This window comes from Ursus arctos, unplaced genomic scaffold (genome assembly GCF_023065955.2).
Source record: "Ursus arctos isolate Adak ecotype North America unplaced genomic scaffold, UrsArc2.0 scaffold_1, whole genome shotgun sequence".
Lineage (NCBI taxonomy): Eukaryota > Metazoa > Chordata > Mammalia > Carnivora > Ursidae > Ursus > Ursus arctos.
This window is the reverse complement of record NW_026622763.1, coordinates 72,944,823-72,965,620: the sequence shown is the minus strand read 5'-3', so window position 1 is coordinate 72,965,620 and position 20,798 is coordinate 72,944,823. Positions and strand designations below refer to the sequence as shown.

General features: G+C 35.9%; 1 protein-coding gene across 3 annotated transcripts in view; it reads left to right on the top strand.

Annotated features, from left to right (window-relative positions):
• The window catches only part of SF3B1 (splicing factor 3b subunit 1), a 52,611-nt gene extending 35,438 nt beyond the window's left edge, over nucleotides 1-17,173 (top strand). For 2 of the 3 annotated variants that reach the window (XM_026492263.4, XM_026492262.4), the window contains 19 exons: nucleotides 2,640-2,877; nucleotides 3,768-3,980; nucleotides 4,229-4,350; nucleotides 5,678-5,875; nucleotides 5,976-6,077; nucleotides 6,636-6,815; nucleotides 7,561-7,647; nucleotides 7,775-8,045; nucleotides 8,315-8,460; nucleotides 8,568-8,714; nucleotides 8,862-8,987; nucleotides 9,501-9,722; nucleotides 9,998-10,180; nucleotides 10,271-10,382; nucleotides 11,866-11,986; nucleotides 12,304-12,435; nucleotides 14,190-14,462; nucleotides 16,177-16,393; nucleotides 16,697-17,173. In XM_026492263.4, the coding sequence (XP_026348048.1) occupies nucleotides 2,640-2,877; nucleotides 3,768-3,980; nucleotides 4,229-4,350; nucleotides 5,678-5,875; nucleotides 5,976-6,077; nucleotides 6,636-6,815; nucleotides 7,561-7,647; nucleotides 7,775-8,045; nucleotides 8,315-8,460; nucleotides 8,568-8,714; nucleotides 8,862-8,987; nucleotides 9,501-9,722; nucleotides 9,998-10,180; nucleotides 10,271-10,382; nucleotides 11,866-11,986; nucleotides 12,304-12,435; nucleotides 14,190-14,462; nucleotides 16,177-16,393; nucleotides 16,697-16,855 (3,249 nt within the window). In that variant the 3' untranslated portion in view covers nucleotides 16,856-17,173. Of the gene's footprint in view, nucleotides 1-2,639; nucleotides 2,878-3,767; nucleotides 3,981-4,228; nucleotides 4,351-5,677; nucleotides 5,876-5,975; nucleotides 6,078-6,635; nucleotides 6,816-7,560; nucleotides 7,648-7,774; nucleotides 8,046-8,314; nucleotides 8,461-8,567; nucleotides 8,715-8,861; nucleotides 8,988-9,500; nucleotides 9,723-9,997; nucleotides 10,181-10,270; nucleotides 10,383-11,401; nucleotides 11,472-11,865; nucleotides 11,987-12,303; nucleotides 12,436-14,189; nucleotides 14,463-16,176; nucleotides 16,394-16,696 lie in introns of those variants that run through there. The other variant, XM_026492264.3, reaches the window with a different exon arrangement.
• The last annotated feature ends 3,625 nt before the right edge of the window (nucleotides 17,174-20,798 follow it).

Sequence of the window (20,798 nt, the reverse complement as noted above, 5' to 3'; positions counted from 1 at the left end):
TGATGCCTGTTCCTCAGTCTTGTGTGCTGGATCTTCCTCAGCTTCTTTTAACTTTGGGGTTTTCTAGTGCTCAGTCCTTGGACCTCTTTTCCATGTAAATGCACTCCCTAAGATCTCATTTCTGTCTTCATATACCATCTCTATAGACTACTCCCAAATGTACAAATCTGTCCCCTGCATGTTCTCTGTTCTCGGACTTGACACTTTTATTTGGCTGTTTAAGAGACATTTCAAATAGAGTTTTTCTAAAATAAAATTACTGATTTTCTCTATTCACTCACCCCTTCTAGCCTGGTGGCGCAAACCAGGTGCTTAAAGAGTCATGTCAGTGTCATCCAATAGTTACTCCCTTGTCCCAAATTCTATCCATAAGTAAATTTTGTTGGCCCCAACTTTAAATATATTTGGTAACTAACCACTTTTCATAACCTCTGTCTCCACCACGGTGGTCTAAATTAAAGTTTATTTATTTTAGTAATCTCTGCACCCAGCCTGGAGTTCAAACTCATGGCCCTGAAATCAAGAGTTGTATGCTCTTCCAACTGAGCCAGCCAGGTGCCCCCTAAGTCACTGGTTTAGCATAGACTACTGCAGATTTATTTACAGACCATGGCAGTATTTTCCCAAACCCAGAATTGGGATATAATAAACCTAATATTTTCCAAACACTTCAGTTTAAGGTGGAGCCTGAGGAGTTCCCATTTGCTTGCTGATACATGAGAGGATTTGGTTCTCTAGAATATAAATTTTAACTAAATTTATTTATTTATTATTTATTTAAAGATTTTATTTATTTGAGAGAGAGTGAGCCAGCACAAGCAGAGGGAGTGGGAGGAGCAGACTCCACACAGAGCAGGGAGCCCAACTTGGGGCTCAATCCCAGGACCCTGGGATCATGACCTGAGCCAAAGGCAGACACTTAACTGACTGAGCCACCCAGGTGCCCCTAATTATTACTAAATTTAATTCTGTGGTTGATAATGCTGATTTTAAAAACAGGAAAAGAGGGGTGCCTGGGTGGCTCAGTCGTTGGGCGTCTCCCTTCAGCTCAGGGCGTGATCCCTGGTGTTCTGGGATCAAGCCCCACATCAGACTCCTCTGCTGGGAGCCTGCTTCTTCCTCTCCCACTCCCCCTGCTTATCTCTCTCTCACTGGCTGTCTCTCTCACTGGCTGTCTCTGTGTCAAATAAATAAATAAAATATTTAAAAAATAAAAATAAAAAAAAACAGGAAAAGAGAAATTTGTGCTGCTGTTTATTTGTATGCTCATGAAAACTAGACACAAGAATTGATGTCTGTCTTAAAAACTGTAAAGGTTCAGATGATGTTTTCTTTCATTCTGCTCGTTTAACACAGCTCCATCCTAATCAGGACTGTGGGAATTACAGTGGATAGTAGAGTTTATTTTCTACCCGATCAGTAGGAGGAATAGTTGCCAAAAATGAAGTTTTTGTTTTTTTTTTAAAGATTTTATTTATTTATTCGACAGAGATAGAGACAGCCAGCGAGAGAGGGAACACAAGCAGGGGGAGTGCGAGAGGAAGAATCAGGCTCATAGCAGAAGAGCCTGATGTGGGGCTCGATCCCAGATCGCCGGGATCACACCCTGAGCCGAAGGCAGACGCCTAACCACTGTGCCACCCAGGCGCCCCCAAAAATGAAGTTTTGAACAGTTTATGTGCTTCACTCACCTAATTGAAAATTTCTCAACCCTGAGTGATACATAGAATCTTTTTAAAGGAAAAAGAATACTGAGCCTTAAATTTGCAAGTGTAAAGCTAAATAGAATTCTTGTGTTGGTTAGAGCATCCAATTTTAAATATATAAAAGTATATTACAAAACCTGTGGAATACTTAATACATCTTAAATACAAATTTTGTCTGACTTACACTGAAGCACCTGCTGCTTTGGTACTGTATTGTCTGCACTGTGCAGTTTCTTCCGTTACCATGCGCTGTCTGATGCCTTGCATCACCTACTCCTTGTCTCTGAACTATATTGGAAGCTTTGATTACTTCAATCTACTGCTAATCTTTTTTTCTCTAATCTTGTCAGCATCAGTTAGAGTAATATTACAAATGATTGTAAATCTCAGGTTTGAAATAATGTGGCAGTATCTAGTTATAAGATAATTACCCAGGTGATCCAGAACATACTTGGGTTATTAAACATGTACATGAAATTTAACAAAGACACAAAAATCATATTTCTTAGAGCTCAATGATATATGTCTCTAAGCACAGTTTGGGAAGTATTGCTATAATTAAAGCTGAAATTGTTTGCAGATCTAGACAGAGAGGCTTAGTAATTTTCTCAAAGTTATGGAGCTACTTATGGTATATCTAAGACTCAAACCCAAAATACATTTTTTTTTTTTAAGCTAGGGCTTTTTCACTGCTCCAAATTAAAACTTCACGTTGTTCTTAGTCAAACACACTTGCTATAAAGTCGGTATCCCTTAAGTGGGGTGATTTACTCTCATTTATACTGAATTAGACTAAAACATTTGTTTATAATTTTTTTGTAGAAATTTTCTATGTATGGTGACTAACATAATAAATTATTAAAAAAATTTTTTCTAGTTATTTTTACTCGGGTGTGTAGGTATGTGAAATAAAGTGTTTTTTGCTTTGTTAAGACCCCTGGACATACCCCTTCCTTAAGATGGGATGAGACACCAGGTCGTGCAAAGGGAAGTGAGACTCCTGGAGCAACCCCAGGCTCAAAAATATGGGATCCTACACCTAGTCACACACCAGCGGGAGCTGCTACTCCTGGACGCGGGGATACACCAGGCCATGCAACACCAGGCCATGGAGGCGCAACTTCCAGTGCTCGTAAAAACAGATGGGATGAGACCCCCAAAACAGAAAGAGGTACTTCTGGTGGAATCTTGGTGTTTGGGTGAAATATTGATTTGATGAATGGTATGTTTACAGAAGGAAATCTCTTCACATCTCTGGTCCTGGATAGAACTGTAAATAATTAGTCGCTTTGGGAATAAAGAACTAAGGAGATCATATGCCTTAATTCTTTTCCCTTCTTGAGAACGTAAATTTACCATTAAGTGTACAATTCAGTGGTGTTGAGTACATTCGCAGTCTTGTGCAACCATCACCACTATTCATTTCTAGAACTTTTTCGTCATCCTGAACAGAAAGTCTGTACCCATTAAACGATAACTCCCCATTCCCTCCTCTTCCCAGCACCTAGTAACCTCTGTTCTATTTTTGGTCTTTATAAATTTGCCTAAATCTCTTGTTTTTTTGTGTAAACTGTTTAAAGCTATGTTTTGTTAATTATGAGATTAGCTGTGAGAAGTTAAGACTTAATAGTACATCTGTTATATTAAAATTCTATAAAGGATTTCTAATGATACAGGAGAGTGCTTAATATATGGTGGATGAAAGAAGCAGTTTGGAGTTGTACATGCAGAGTAATCTCAACTGTATAGAGAAATCAGAAGTAGCTCAAGATGCATTAAGTGGCTGTCTCTGCATTGTGCTATTATGCCTAGTTAAAAAAATACTTTGGTTTTTCTATTCCTCAGTGGTTACTGTGTTTTTGTAATCAGTTGCAAAGAAAAAATAATGTGGGAGGATAAATATGAAATGAAAATTTAAACTTTAAATGGGTCTCCATTTTAAGACTATTTCCTGTTTTTGAACCTGACCAGTTTTAATATATTAGCTCTTCGAGAGTAAACAGTAATTTTTGACAGTGGTTAATATTTTTTATTTACTTACTTTTTTTTTTTTTTTTTAAGATACTCCTGGGCATGGAAGCGGATGGGCTGAGACTCCTCGAACAGATCGAGGTGGAGATTCAATTGGTGAAACACCAACTCCTGGAGCCAGTAAAAGAAAGTCACGTTGGGATGAAACACCAGCTAGCCAGATGGGTGGAAGCACTCCTGTTCTGACCCCTGGAAAGACACCAATTGGCACACCAGCCATGAACATGGCTACCCCTACTCCAGGTAGAAAATCTCCCCCTGGAAATAATTTTTTTCCTGGAACTATTTTGAGTTTTTTTTCCTCTGAGGTATTCTGTGTGCTGTTAACGCCTATTTTTGGCAAGAATAACTGGATTAAAACGTTTTGGTTTGAATTTATAATACAAAGCAATTAAAATTACAGTTGATGTTAACTGTCTTATAACTCAAGGGCCTTTATAATGATAAAGACTTGCACTATAGATTGTTACAGAAATTTGCTCTTTTGGTAGGTCACATAATGAGTATGACTCCTGAACAGCTTCAGGCTTGGCGGTGGGAAAGAGAAATTGATGAGAGAAACCGCCCACTTTCTGATGAAGAATTAGATGCGATGTTCCCAGAGGGATATAAGGTAATAACAAGTATCAGTGTAGTGATATTTAGGATGTGAATTTTATTTAAATGTTTTTTTTGAAGAAATTAATTGGTCAAGTTTGTATTGGCCTTACCCAAATTTACTACTGCTATTCCATTCTTTTAGCTATTTCCAAGTATATTTCAGTTCCAATAAGTAATAGAGATGAAAAAATGAATGACATGAAGCTTTTATTACTTTTGGAAGGTGAGAAATTTCAAGGACTTCTAGGACCATACTTTGAGAACTGCTGCCTTGGTGGTATGGAATAGCTTGCTGCTTTAGTTTATCAACAGTCCCAGGATTAAGTTCACATTAGATCATAGTTATTTTATTTTGTGCCTCACAAGATTTTGTGTATTTAAGTTTCTGGGTTGCAAATAAACAGAAAGAATATTCTCTTTACCATATCTACTTGAAGTTTACTTTGAATTACAAAATTTTCTAAGTACCTGGGACTCAGGAACCATTTGCTGGTCTGGTTCCATATAGCTGGAACCTAAGACATCTAGATGGCCTTTACAGAGCCTTATATTGCCAGTGCCTGCTGCTTTTTAAGAGTTTGTATATGTATGTTTTTCCCCTTGTTAGGTTTCTGTTACAGTGTTTTTAAGTGTGCTTTAATTTCTGCTTTAAACTTCTTAAAACCTCTACATAATGCTGTGGGAGTAGACATTGTGCAACTTACTGTTGACTGCCTAAGTGTCTTCCCAATTGCAGTCATTAATTTCCTTGATATCAGTAGGAGAGAAAAATCTTAGTGAATCTTAGGTGAAGATTTTGGTTTAATCAAATGGTGTATTTTATAGGGCTTTGATAAATATTTTACTTTTGGTTTTTATGCATTTAGTTTTATACACTTAACTCATTTTTGTCAGACAACTTGAATATTAGGATTCTTTGCTTTTACAAAAGTGCAGATGTTTATGTGAATGGTTTTTCATTTTATTAAGATTAACCCTTTATTGTGTGTACTTTGTAAGCTTACTTCCATTTATGACCTATTGGCTCATCAACATGTTTATATAGGTTAATGTTTGAAAGTGATCAGAATTTTATAAGCCTGCTTCAGGTATCTCATTTTCCCATATTCCTAATATTCTTAATTTATGTTTTAATTAGCAGATGAGAAATATGAATGGTTGTCATACAGATTTTAAACATAAGATAGAAAGATGGGATCAATGTTAATTCTTGTTTCCAAGCAGAAAGCTTCTAGCTAATAAACTGTTTTAAGTGCAAATATTACTCATTATGTTACTGTGTAACTAAACTTTTTTTTATAAAGTCAAGAAAATCCTAAACTGTCTTTTAACTGTACTAGGTACTTCCCCCTCCAGCTGGTTATGTTCCTATTCGAACTCCAGCTCGAAAGCTGACAGCAACTCCAACACCTTTGGGCGGCATGACTGGTTTCCACATGCAAACTGAAGATAGAACTATGAAAAGTGTTAATGACCAACCATCTGGAAATCTTCCATTTTTAAAACCCGATGATATTCAGTACTTTGATAAACTTTTGGTGAGTAGTAATAACAGAACTAAAATACTGCTTTTTATTTAGGACTTGGAAATTGCAATGTCTTAATCTACCTTTATATTTTCTTTCTTTTTACTATTAGGTTGATGTTGATGAATCAACACTTAGTCCAGAAGAGCAAAAAGAGAGAAAAATAATGAAGTTGCTTTTAAAAATTAAGAATGGAACACCTCCAATGAGGAAGGTATGTACCAGTTCACTAAATCATCAGGTTCACTATAATTTTATGTTTAGAAATTTACAATTAATCTCTTCTTACCAAGGGCATAGTGTAAGAGAGAGAAAGGTGTGTGGTATGAGGGATTTAGCTTTTTAATCAAACAATTTTATGCTAATAAGGATGTTGAAAAATGAGATTCTCCTTTTTGTTCTCAGGGCCTTTAAAACATGCTGAAGACACTAAGGTAATTAGTGGAATTATGTGAGGAATTACATCAATAGCATATGTAATTTGAAGATGGGCATTGCTTTAGCGGAAGCTAAGGAGTTTTCTATTATACCTTGTGTCTCCATTATTTTACTAAATTATCCTTTTTTGAATTAACTGAAAACATTGAACTTTAGTCACAGGAGTTCAAACTTCAGAGTAATTTGAGGGGAATGCACTCATGCTATTTTGTGTAAGATGTCTGTGAAGTTTACGGTAAAAATACTAAGTTATAGAAAATCATGGAGTAATTTGCTTATTCAAAATGCTTAATTATAAAGGGACAGACCTTTTACTCTTCCCCTCTCCCCTCAGGCCGCATTGCGTCAGATTACTGATAAAGCTCGTGAATTTGGAGCTGGTCCTTTATTTAATCAGATTCTTCCTCTCCTGATGTCTCCTACACTTGAGGATCAAGAGCGTCATTTACTTGTGAAAGTTATTGATCGAATATTATACAAACTTGATGACTTAGTTCGACCGTATGTGCACAAGGTTTGTTGTTCTCCTCAAGTAGTGTTTCTATTGGTTGAATATTTTTTAATATAAAAGGAATTCATGGATTCCTAAAACCAGCTTATTATATTTGGGAAATTTAAAAAAAATTCTAAAAATGTAATAGCTGATGCATGCATTCACAGTATAAAGGGAACTTTTAGCCCTCTGCAAGACAGTTAACCAATACTAAATTTACATGTCTTCTTAGACCCTTGTCTTTGCATAAGCATACATCACACATACATAAACATATGTGTGTATATATTGAAGGAACTTTTTGTCATTTTTTACAGTGGATTCATATTATATTTTTTCATTTGCTTTTATTGGTATAACATTAGGATGAGAAAAGATGTGTGTCTGTAGCATGCCATTTAGCGTTAAGGACCCATCTTTCTGCTGGTGGTAATACTGCCGAGAATTATAAAATAAAGGTTGATGTATAAGTTATTATCTTTTAAAATATTGACTGTAAGTCTATGTGATTAATAGTTTTCCCCAGTTTTTATCTTTATATTTGTCTTTATGTATCTTGAAGTTACATAATTAAAATTTTTAATTTGTTCCTTCATTAACAAATTCCTAGTAATTATAAATTTCCTGGTAAAGTATGTTTTGCATGCTTGTGTGTTTAAATTACATAAATGACCTATAATAAATTCTTTTCTATATGTACTTAATTTTGTTACATGAGTATGGCATTAATAATTGGTGTGAAAATGTAGCTCTTTTTCTTTTTCAGATCCTTGTGGTCATTGAACCATTGTTGATTGATGAAGATTACTATGCTAGAGTGGAAGGTCGAGAGATTATTTCTAATTTGGCAAAGGTATTTACATTATATTTCTAGAGAAGAAATTTTTATATCCATCAATGGGATTATGTGATTATAGAAGGAAAGAGTTCAGGGTTAATGTTATCAACTGATGACTGTCCTTTTTTCTTGACTTTTTTAGGCTGCTGGTCTGGCTACTATGATCTCTACCATGAGACCTGATATAGATAACATGGATGAGTATGTCCGTAACACAACAGCTAGAGCTTTTGCTGTTGTAGCCTCTGCCCTGGGCATTCCTTCATTGTTGCCCTTCTTAAAAGCTGTGTGTAAAAGCAAGAAGTCCTGGCAAGCGAGACACACTGGTATTAAGATTGTACAGCAGATAGCTATTCTTATGGGCTGTGCTATCTTGCCACATCTCAGAAGTTTAGTTGAAATCATTGAGCATGGTAAGTTGTAATATAACTTTGTCTTTTATAGGACAGGTGTCCTGAAATTTGGGCTACTGATTTGGAGAGATGAATGGAAGGGCTTTGACTACATCAACACAATATAGTTTATAATGGGATTTGTAACAGTATCTGCTTATAGGCTGTGGGTCATACTGGCTTTTGCCTCATTTTGTCTAAGGTGAACAGATTCTGCAGTTTGACTAACTGATGAGGTCGTGGAAATTAGGAAATGTCACTTAGTTATAACCTTGTGTTTGGTTTTCTAGGTCTTGTGGATGAGCAACAGAAAGTTCGCACCATTAGTGCTTTGGCCATTGCTGCCTTGGCTGAAGCCGCAACTCCATATGGTATCGAATCTTTTGATTCTGTGTTAAAGCCTCTATGGAAGGGTATCCGCCAACACAGAGGAAAGGTAGGTTCACCATATATGTTTTATTTTTCACTTGATTTCTACTCACTGAAGTTAAGGCAACTTAAATCTTAATTTATTACGTATACGTATTTTTTATTTTAAAATAGGGTCTGGCTGCTTTCTTAAAAGCTATTGGGTATCTTATTCCTCTTATGGATGCGGAATATGCCAACTACTATACTAGAGAGGTGATGTTAATCCTTATTCGAGAATTTCAATCTCCTGATGAAGAAATGAAGAAAATTGTGCTGAAGGTAATTATTCCAAATTTTTATCCCAGATTTGTTCATCTAAATTGGGTGTGTTTCATGGTTCAAAGAGAATACTAAAGAATGTTAAAAAAACAACAACTGTTGTGTGTTAAGCTATTCCAGTTTTACTATTATTTTCTAACCTTTTAGGTGGTAAAGCAGTGTTGTGGAACAGATGGTGTAGAAGCAAACTACATTAAAACAGAGATTCTTCCTCCTTTTTTTAAACACTTCTGGCAACACAGAATGGCTTTGGATAGAAGAAATTACCGACAGGTAAACTTTTATTGTAAAAAATATTTTCAAGGGATTCCTGGCTGGCTCAGTTGGTAGGGCATGTAACTTGATCTCAGGGTTGTGAGTTCAAGCGCCACATTGGTTGTGGAGCCTACTTTAAAAAAGAATATTTCCTAAAATCCTTTCAACTAATTTTTAAGTCCATTCGAATAAATGTTGCATATTATTTTTTGCCTTGGTTACTTCACAGTATGTTCTAGGTTGTGAAAGGAAATGGATTTTAGTCAGCCAGTTGATTTCCATTTTGATTTTGCATCCTAGGATAAATTCCCAACCAGGAATTAATGTCTTTGTCTAGTTAAATGAAATGCTTAATCTGGCTAGGTAAAACATGACTACAGTCTTGCCTTAAATCACTTTGACTTATATATCCACATTTATGGTTTTTTTGGTCACCTTTCTCTTCAAGTTTCAAAATAGGAGTTAACTGTTCTCAGCATGCTTTTGCTGGCCTGAATATATCTAAAGGGTATTTTTCCTTCTTCTTTCTAGTTAGTTGATACTACCGTGGAGTTGGCAAACAAAGTAGGTGCGGCAGAAATTATATCCAGGATTGTGGATGATCTGAAAGATGAAGCTGAACAGTACAGAAAAATGGTGATGGAGACAATTGAGAAAATTATGGGCAACTTGGGAGCAGCAGATATTGATCATAAACTTGAAGAACAGCTGATTGATGGTATTCTTTATGCTTTCCAAGAACAGACTACAGAGGTAATGATACTAAATATTATGGCAAATTGCTGCTGACTTTAATGTTTGTAAAACACATTACTTTTCAAGCAAATAATTATCACTAAAAAGTAATTGAATTTAAAATTATAAAAATGCTCATGGTCTCATTCCAGTTGTCTATGAGGAAATAATCTTCTGTAAATTTTTAGATTTCATTTTGTTAAAACAATATTAGTGTTTTTAAACTGTTCAAACTGAATTCTAGTTTCCAGTGAATGTAGTTCTGAAATTTAACTGAACTTTTCTTTTTTTAGGACTCAGTAATGTTGAATGGCTTTGGCACAGTGGTCAATGCTCTTGGCAAACGAGTCAAACCTTACTTGCCTCAGATCTGTGGTACAGTTTTGTGGCGTTTAAATAACAAATCTGCAAAAGTTAGGCAACAGGCAGCTGACTTGATCTCTCGAACTGCTGTTGTCATGAAGACTTGCCAAGAGGTAAGCTTTTGTATCAGAATCTTATTTCTTCACCACATAGTTTCATGTGAATAGTAACATTTTAACATTGTTATTTTTCTTTTATTACAGGAAAAATTGATGGGGCACTTGGGTGTTGTTTTGTACGAATATTTGGGTGAAGAGTACCCTGAAGTATTGGGCAGCATTCTTGGAGCACTGAAGGCCATTGTAAATGTAATAGGTATGGACTTTGCTGGTCATGTAAGAATTTTTTTGTTTTGTTCTTTTAACTTTTTTTTGTTCAAAGTAAAATATAGAATCATATTTAGGAGTTGGTTTCTGATACTTTGTTTTTTAAGCACTTAAAAATTATAGTGAAGTCGAGATGTCACAAAAGTCTTGTTTCCTAAAACTAATTTATATTGTACTTTAAAAAGAGAAAAGAGGGCATGTTTAGGGCCTGTAAGAGAAGTGGGAATAGTTACAACTCAAAAAACTTTGAAGTCCGATGGAATAGAGAATCCTAATAAAAATAGTGTCTCGCCTGAAATGTATTTGGGGGTGGGAAGAGATAATGCTGAAGTTTTAATGTAGTTTTAGGACAAAATATTATATATTTAACCTTGAATTAGTAAATGACAGTGGCAGGTTTTTCTGTTTGCTGTCATGTTCCAGGAACATAACCAGGGAGAAAAGTGAATTTTTCAAGTTGTTGTCTCATTCTGTTTATGTCTAATTCTTTATCCATTCAGTTTTCTAACCCAAAGTAAAGACACAAGTATATAACAAATGCTCTTGGGTATGGAGAGCAAGAGTTTATTATTTAAGGACGTTATGATGAAGCAAACAAATGGTCTCTTGTGTTTAATCTTTCATTGCAGTTGAACATGACTGTTGGGAAAGTAACTTCTGTATGGTTTAGAGGAGCCAAAATAAGCTAGCAGGAGGTCAGAGTGGCTGACTGATAGCCACTGTTTTTCCTCTTTTTATTTAGTAAGGGGTTTTTATACAATATAGGAGAACTTCGAACCATTGCATTTACATACAATCCCCAATTTAGCCCTGTCTTCTATACTTGAAGATAGCTATTTGCCAAAAGTCAGTGACTTGGCCACTTGCGGGGCTCTGGTTTGCAGGGAGTTTTAAACCATATTGTTGATCAGGGAAACATGGGAAAAGCAATGGAGAGAGAATCAGAACAAGCAATTCTAGTTAGAGCAAGAGCCCCTGCCAGCTGCCTCCTTTTTTCTCTCTTCATAGGTGTAAATACCATCCAAGTATGCCCTGCATTGCAGGGAGACTGGAGATCTGTTTGTTTTGCAGTTAAAGGGTAAGGGGGCCCTTTCTGGAGAATTTTGATTTAATTTACATGTCTACCTCTGGCTTATATTGTTGTGTATGGCCGGAACATAAACTGTCCCCATATTTAAATGTGAGTGTACAAATACATTTCAGAACCAGATAAAACTTTTTTTTGTTTTTGAGTATCCATCATTCTTTAAATCACTTCACTAATTTGTTTCATTTCTATACATAATTAGAAGTTTTAATAAAAAGTTAAAACAGTTCTGAGTCTGGTCAGAATCTGGGACTTTTTCTTTCCATAGGTAGCTGTAAGTTTATATTTATGTCTGGTCATGTATATTACATTGCTAATAAAAGGTAAAACGAACAAGGATATAGTTCAAATGTTTATTGATAGTGTGTTGACTTCTGTTAAATAGGTATGCATAAGATGACCCCACCAATTAAAGATCTCCTGCCTAGACTCACACCCATCTTAAAGAACAGGCATGAAAAAGTACAAGAGAATTGTATTGATCTTGTTGGACGTATTGCTGATAGGTAAGCAGATTATCTAAACATTTTTATGAGCTGTATTGGCTTTCACATTTAGGCACTTTTTATTTACTGCAAATTTGCTTAGTGTTGCTAATATAAGTATATGTGGTAAGACTATCCAGTGAAATTTTCAGTGAAATTTCATTTTAGATGGTAATGAGAGGTGGCAGTAAAGTTTTAAGATTAAACCATCCTTTCTGAGGAGTAATATTTTTATTTACGCTTAAACTGAGTAGGTGATCATGTTTTGAGAATTGAATTTGCAAGTTTACCTTCTAAAATCTCTTGTCACCAAAAAAACCCCTTTTTTCTTAAATTAGGGGAGCTGAATATGTGTCTGCGAGAGAATGGATGAGGATTTGCTTTGAGCTTTTGGAACTCTTAAAAGCTCACAAAAAAGCTATTCGTAGAGCCACAGTCAACACATTTGGCTACATTGCAAAGGCCATTGGGTGAGTATTACTTACTTTTATATATGTATTTTTAACTTTGTAATAAACCTGTTGTGTTGGAAAAGCTTCTATTTCTGTAGTAATAATCTCTAAAGGCATGGTGTAATACAGTTGAGAAAGCACATCATTTAACCACTGACCTTCAGTTTTTGAGATGTTTTCTTAAATTTCAAATTGAATTAAAAGAGTTCTAGGTGTTTTTTTTTTTTTAATTAAAGATTTATTTATTTTTAGAGCAAAAGGGCAGTGGGGAGGGATAGAGGGAAAGGGAGAGTCCTATGCGAACTCCATGCTGAGTGTGGAACCGGCTGTGGGGCTCGATCTCATGACCCTGAGATCATGACATGAGCCAAACGCAAGAGTCAGAAGCTTAACTGACTGAGCCACCTAGGCGCCCTCTAGGTGGAGAGTTTTAAAATTTAATCACACCTCAGATATCTCAGAGAGGAAAAGAGTGTACTGTCTTTAGAATAATTTCAAATTTTTGTTGGTCTTTTTCAGGATATTGTTTAAAATGTTATGGCTAGTTCTTAATAAAACAATCAGCATAATTTAAGTCTCATGTGAATGCTTTGTGTGGTGTGTGTGTGTGTGTGTGTTTGTGTTTTAAAGATTATATTTATTTTGAGAAGGAGAGTGAGCCAGCATGAGCAGTAAGAGGGGCAGAGGGAGGAGAAACAGAGCAAGGAGCCTGACATGGGTCTCAATCCCAGGACCCTGAGACCATGACCCAGGCCAAAGGCAGACGCTTATCTGAGTAAGCCACCCAGGCACCTCAGTGCTTTGTGTTTTAAAAATAATTTTCTAAAATGACTTCACAAACAACTGAAATTGTAACTATTAGATAGTCTTTGTATTTGCTTCTACTTCGTCAGAACTAAACTAGGAGAAATAGTCATTTTAGAAAATGAGATACCACGTATACCATGTGGTTTAGTAACAGAAAATATTTTCAAGCAATAAAACATAATAAAAGTCTGATTAATTAGATGGAGTCTTCTCACCCTCTTTTTGGTAGCAGTAATAATTTATTTCAGTGGTGATACATTCAAGATATTGCAATGAATAGCTTTTGTGCTTTTTTTTTTCTTTTTTTTAAGCTCCTGTGTCTTTCTAAATTTGTGGTAAAATAAATGCTTGAAGAATAATAGATGTAATAAAGGTATGTGGGAGGGAAGATAAGGAAAGTAGATGTTCTGTGTTGGGGCATGAGAGACCACAGTTTGGATACTGCCTAGCTCTAGTGGCCATGTTTTGACCACTCTAGATTAATTATTCATTCTAAACATTTAATTAAACTTCTTTATATTAGGAAGTTTACTAAGGACTAAAAATTACATTTGAAAATGAATCCATTGAATTTTTTTCTTCAAAAGATATTTATTAAAAAAAAAACATATATTTTTTGGTGGTCAGCAAATCAAGGTTTATTGAGCGATAGCAAAGTGATAGTACAAAGCTCCCAAGGGAGGCAGGGGACCTCAGAGGGTTGCGCCTTCAAAAGATATTTTAATTTAAATGGAAGTTATTGGGCGCTTGGGTGGCTCAGTGGTTTAAGTGTCTGCCTTCAGCCCAGGTCATGATCTCAGGGTCCTGCCAATGCCAAATGACTTTAAAGCATTATATTTTATCATAAAATTATGAAGTTTCCAGTATTTACAATAAAGTTTTATTCCTTTGCACTTTTTTCTTTTCTTTCCAAAAGAAATTTGACTTACAGTCTGACAATTTGCTGACACATTGCTTTTTTCCAGCCCTCATGATGTATTGGCTACACTTTTAAACAACCTCAAGGTTCAGGAAAGGCAGAACAGAGTTTGTACCACTGTAGCGATAGCTATTGTTGCGGAAACGTGTTCACCCTTCACAGTACTGCCTGCCTTAATGAATGAATACAGAGTTCCTGAGCTGAATGTTCAAAATGGAGTGTTAAAATCACTTTCCTTCTTGTTTGAATATATTGGTGAAATGGGAAAGGACTACATTTATGCTGTAACACCATTACTTGAAGATGCTTTAATGGATAGGTAAGTGACCTGAATTAAATGCAAGAAAATAGTTATGATTCTTCCTATATTTTAGAACTTATTGGAATAATTATTATATGATCTGTTTGTTAAGATGTGGTTAAAGAATACTGGCCTGGATTTTTATGAAACTGAACATGACTGTTCAAATAATATAAATGCTATTATAGTGGTTCCCCACATTTTTTCTTCCAAGTGCCCCCTCCCCTTTTTAGTCCCCCTTTCATATCTTTACAGCAAATACATTTTGAAAAACAGTAATTGATAAACTTTTGTTTTAAAAATTAAAGTCAAATATAGAGGAAGTGATAAGCATGAGCTTAGTGATGTGGCAGAGAGACCTGATCTTTTTAGGTTTATGTTACTGGTTGTGAAGCAGAGATTTCCATTAGGCTTTTGAACTTCTGAACATAGCCACAGTATTCCCATTTCAGGCCCCAGTTGTGCAGACAGTGTCCATTGATACAGTACTGCTTGAGTTTGACAGATTCCTGATGCCTTTAATTGTCTAGACTAACATACAGCTTTAACACAAAAGTAACTGAAGAATGTAAAGGAAGGGTCAAAGTCAGGGAGTGGAAATGACTGTTTTGGCTCTTTATTTTTCAGGAAAGATAAGTATTCAAGTTTAGAGTGAGTTCAGTTACTTTTGTGTACAGATTAAAGTTACTCATTCATGACCTTCCAAAAGGGAGACCTAACAGGACTCAGCAAGTTACCACAAGTTGTATAAATGCAAGACAGAGACAGAATAAGAACCGTGCTCTGTAAAAGCCTGGACATCTGGGGCCCAGTAAACTAGAAGCAGATTGCTCATATTCCTCAGTGAGGTGTGCCTGAGCATCATAGTGCGGCCTTTGAAGTATGTGACTTGACATTAGAAGTTATATTCTGTGTACTATTAAGTTGAGGTGCAACTCACTGAAAATTACTAAATGAGAAAAAACAATACTTTATTTGGGACATTTATTAATGAAGAATACTGCTTTGCTGTGAGGTCTAATAGATGAAGCATTATTATAGAGATAATAAGAAACAAAGATACTAGTAAGTTCATTGTGTTTTCTTAATACCTTTAAGGTGTTACTTCCTTTGAAGTCAGAGAGGGAACTTGTTCTTGATATCCACTACAACTTGTTATCTGATGTTTGTACTCAGTTGAGTAATTGTAGAATAAATAATTCAATGATTTGTCGTAAACATAAATGTAGTTAACGTGGGTGATGATAGAATTCTTACTCTGTAGGTTTGAAAAAATTTTTGGTCCTTCTCCCCAAATTGCATTTTTGAGTGAATTTTAAAATTTATAAGGGAAAGTATTTCATTTTAGTTATCTCTTACATACCAGTATTGAATTACTTTTAAATCTGTCAAGTTTATAAAACTTAAAATGAGTTATTAGTGTTATTCATACCGAAGAGTCATTTATCCCGTCTTTAGTAGAATACTAAAACGTACGCTGCACATGGCGCTCTTGCTCTTACTCCTTTCAAAGGTTAATTAGGAAATACGGTTTATTTTTGAACTACACTGAGGTTTGAATCATTAAATGTTCCCAAGTAGAATGGTGTCATTCTAAAGGTATTCTATATCCGATACATAAGGTATGAGATGACTGCGCTGAATTTGTAATTTAATTTCTAATTCAGACAGGCAAATAGTTGTAAAACTAAGACTATCTTAACAAAGAGCTTTTTTCCCTACCCTGTTACAGGGACCTTGTGCACAGGCAGACGGCTAGTGCGGTGGTGCAGCACATGTCACTTGGGGTTTATGGATTTGGTTGTGAAGATTCACTGAATCACTTGTTAAACTATGTGTGGCCCAATGTGTTTGAGACATCTCCCCATGTAATTCAGGCAGTTATGGGAGCCCTGGAGGGCCTGAGAGTTGCTATTGGACCATGTAGAATGTTGCAGTATTGTTTACAGGTAAGGTTAAGATTTTTAAAGGCTTACTCAGTGAAAAAAATAATTTAGTTGAATTAAGTCACTATTCCTAATTATCACTAGGATGTTTTGTATCATATGGGAGGACATTTGTCGGGGGAGGAGCAATTACATTTTGTCTTTGCTTGTTCCAGTTTTGTGCATTTGTCAGGTTTTTTTTTTTTTCCTCCTCCTCTTAAAGGGACATGTTTGGAATCCTATCTTTGTAGCTTTTTTTGGTTAGTTGTGCTAAGGTTATGTATGTTATTGAAAATTGAAATAATATATAACTTTTAATTATTCTAGGGTTTGTTTCACCCGGCCCGGAAAGTCAGAGACGTGTATTGGAAAATTTACAACTCCATCTACATTGGTTCACAGGATGCTCTCATAGCACATTACCCAAGAATCTACAATGATGATAAGAACACCTATATTCGTTACGAACTTGACTATATCTTATAACTTTGTTTATTTTGTGTTTAATGCACAGCTGTTTCACCTCTTAAACTTGCTTCGATTTGGTGATGTAAACTTTTAAACATTGCAGATCAGGTAGAACTGGTCATAGAGGAAGAGCTAGACATCAGTAGCATGATTTTTAAATAACCCGTCTTTGTTTTTGATGTTAAACAGTAAATGCCAGTAGTGACCAAGAACACAGTGATTACACACACTATACTGGAAGGATTTCATTTTTAATTCATCTTTATGAAAATTTAGAATTCATTCCTTGTGTTTAAAGGGAATGTTTAATTGAGAAATAAACGTTTGTGTACAAAATGCTAACTTGTGTGTGTTTTTTGAACATGACTTGTAAAATGCGGAACTTTGATAAAGTATTGGTTTGTGTAGAATAAGTGGCTTAATTTTATTTTCTGTTACCTGGTTTATAGAAAGTAGTTAGCAGAATATAAACTATATAAAAGTGATGGCATCTTTGTCAAATTCCATTGTTCTGTTGATATTGGCATCAAGAAGAGTAGCTTTGGGGGTGTTCACCTCAAACTAGCACAACCGTTCCATCACCATAGAAAATATAGCACCTTTGCTAACCTGTCTTGCATAATACTATTTTGCACTTACATAGCGCCTTTCATCTCTTGATTTCTCAAAATGCTTTATGAACATGTTTAAGAGAAGTGATTCAAGTCCTGTCTAACTCTTGAGTCTGTGGTTAGAAGGTGGGGAAGGTATCTTTACTTCAAAATTGCTTTCTACCTAAGTATTTATTGCTAATACAAGAAGACAATCTTTGGGCTCTTTCCCATGTCATAAGCCACTACTCAACACTGTATTCAGTAAATACTTGTTGAACACCTACTGTATACCAGTCACTGTGCTTAGTGTAGGGGATACAAAGGTGCTTTTGACCTGCCCCTTGCCCTTAAGAAATGCAGTATAATGGAAAAGGGGAGACACGTCTAGTTGCGTATTACTTACGTACTGTGATATACAATGGCAGCGGCTAAAACGTCTTGGTTTGCTTAAATTGATCTATAGGTGTCAAGCATAAATTGAAACCATTTAATTCTAGAGGAACTAAGCGCTGAAGCAGTACTTACTATTTTTTGGCAACGACTTTAAATATATTTTCAACTTTTCCTAATTTCCTGACCAAAAATTTCTTCGTTTTAGTCCTTTTACTCCCCGTAGCAGTTTTGTCTCCTTCGGTTAGTACTTCGGTGAACTCTAATGGGAAATGAGATTCTGCGGCAGGTCAGCATGGGATGGCTCTGCCATTCTAAGTAAAACTGTTCCACTGGGACGAGGAGGTTTGTTCCTCCAACTCTTAACACTTAGGGCCTCCTGTTTTGGAGGCTTCCATGAGAGTTTGTAATTGGCCAACTTTTACAAAATTAATACTGAGCATTAGCTGACTCTTCAGGCAGAATTTATAACTCCGTATTGTTCCTTGTGTAACATAACTTTGTGACAACATGTCAGTGTGTACTAAAACAAATTGCCCAGATCATCTTTTTATTCTTGAAGTTTTTCTAATAGTAACCCGCATGTAACTTTACATCTTGCTGTTCCCCGAAGTTAATGTCAAATGACCTTCAGTAATTTCTAATCATGAGAATCGAAGAAAACGATTAGGTTTCAAAGCCAAAATTTGGTTTTAAATCAGTCTTGGAAAAATTTAGTTGTATTTTCACTTCAAGTACTTGGGTAACTTCAGTTTGCTTGGGCCCTGGCTATTTATGGAAAATATATCTGCTTTGTAGTGGCAATATGGAACAAAGGAGACCGCCTTATGTGACTTTTACTGATGCAAATAATTTGAAGACAGGTGAGGGAAGTGCGGCTATGACCTTAAAGGATGGGACCAAATAGAGGCTCATAGACGTTTGGATAATTTTATATGCTTATTACTGAATAAGAAAAGCATTTTGTGACATACCCATGTGAAAGACGCTATGTGAAGTTTTAACTATCAGAAGACTTTTTCTTTCGCACTTTCTTTTGGTGTTTCTTAAAGCCAAACTTAAGCAGGAAGAAAATGTTCTTAAGGGGTGACAGTGGGTGGGTTTTTCTGTGGGCTTTTGTTGGTTTTTCTGTGGGCCCTCTAATGGAATTGATCTCTTTGGCTGTTCAATTTTTTCATATTGTATTTTTAAAATTTGTTGTACGGTGCCCTGTGAGCATCAAGTACCACCAGATGAATAAAACTTATTATATCTAAAGTCTTAGACCAGTTTTTAATCTTAGTTGACTCTATTGTTCTTGCACTACACTGTTGTGGTTGTGCCATTTAAATAATACTGAGTTCTTTGGGTTTGCCAGATAAGGGAACTTAATATTTGAAAAACCAAAAAACTTCTTTAAATAAGAAAGCAACTGGAAAAGGCAGTTGCAGCCATATAGATTTAATTGTTTGGTTCTTTGGTTTCTAGTGCCCCTTAAATCCCATAGGTTAAAGGAAACAAACCACAGCTATTACAGGGTTTTTCAACCTCGGCATTACTAATATTTTGGGTTAGATAACCTTTTTGTTGCGGGGGGCGCTGTCTTGGGACATTGTAAGGTGTTGAGCAGCATCTGTGACCTCAACGCACTAGATGCCAGTAGCACCCACCCCAGTTACGACAACTAAAAATGCCTCTAGATTGTGCCTTGTCCTTTGGAAGGTATAGTTTCCCTAGGTTGATAACCACTGAGACTTGTTTAGACAGGGCTCATGTCTGAAAATTAAAGCATGGTGTATAAAGCGTTTCATTTTAGTCAGTGTTTGCCTAGGAAGTAACTAGAAATACTATTTCGCAAATACTTAAACACCTACCTTGGATGAAGTGCCACATCAGTCTTGGGGAAGGCAAGCTGAAAGCATGCAAGATGCTGACTGACATCTCTGGTCCTCAGAGAATCTTGTGGCCCAGTTGGAGGCAAGTGTGTAGTGCAGGGACAGGAGTGTCAGAGGCTCAGTGTTCTACCTGGAATGCAGTTGTTCAAGGTCCTGGTTGTCACCTGTGGGAGGAAGAGGGCGGGCAGGGCACAGAGACCTCCCCCCACCTTTTAAAAAATGTGGATAGAAAGCCATAGAATTTAAGGTGAACTGATAGAGGATTAAGATTTGCAAGGAAGTCAAGGTTTATAGGCAGGAGGGAGTAAGTAAACTAGAGAGTACAGGTCATTTCTAGCATTCATGCTAGAAAAACTAAGTTTCAAAAATTTACTCTTTATTATTTTACAATCTAAAAAGACAAAGGACATGATTGTATATCATATTGGACACAGACTTTTTAGAAAATGGCCTAATACATTTTTTTTGGAAGGAGATTTGTAACAAGTTAGTGAACAAGAAGCTCTGGAGAAGATTTAGACTGAAGTCATATCCTGGGATATGTTTCTCCTGGGAAGAAACTCGCAAATAGGAAAAATTGTTAATTGTTCCTATGTCTAACTATACCCTAAACTTTAAATTTTTTTCAAATATTGAAAAAAGTTGGAGGAATAGTATGATGAGCACCTGTATATGTATCCTCCACCTAAATTTAGCAATTAAAATTTTGCTAAATTGTTCTCTGTATTTTGTTTTAAATGGTGTATTTTATGAAAGTTTTCTATCAGTATTACTGTAGAGAAGTTTGAGACTATATGAAATAGAGGCTGGGGAGCAAGAGAAAGCAGGTAACTGCTTGAATGAGTTTCTTGTGAGATGGAAAGAGGTGGAAGTCAGGACACAGATGGATTTTCTTGGACAGGAAGAGAAATCTTTCCCTGAATTCGTAGGAAGTCAGTGTGGTGGGATGTAGGCATGAAAAGTTGCCCATGGTGTCTCAGCGAGTAGCAAAATAGAAAAACAGTTTTACTGCTACTTCAGAAACAAGTAGACATAAATGAGGAAAATCAAACTTGTGCAAAAAATTCAAAATGTTTAAAACCTGGCGAAGTTTAATAACTGGTG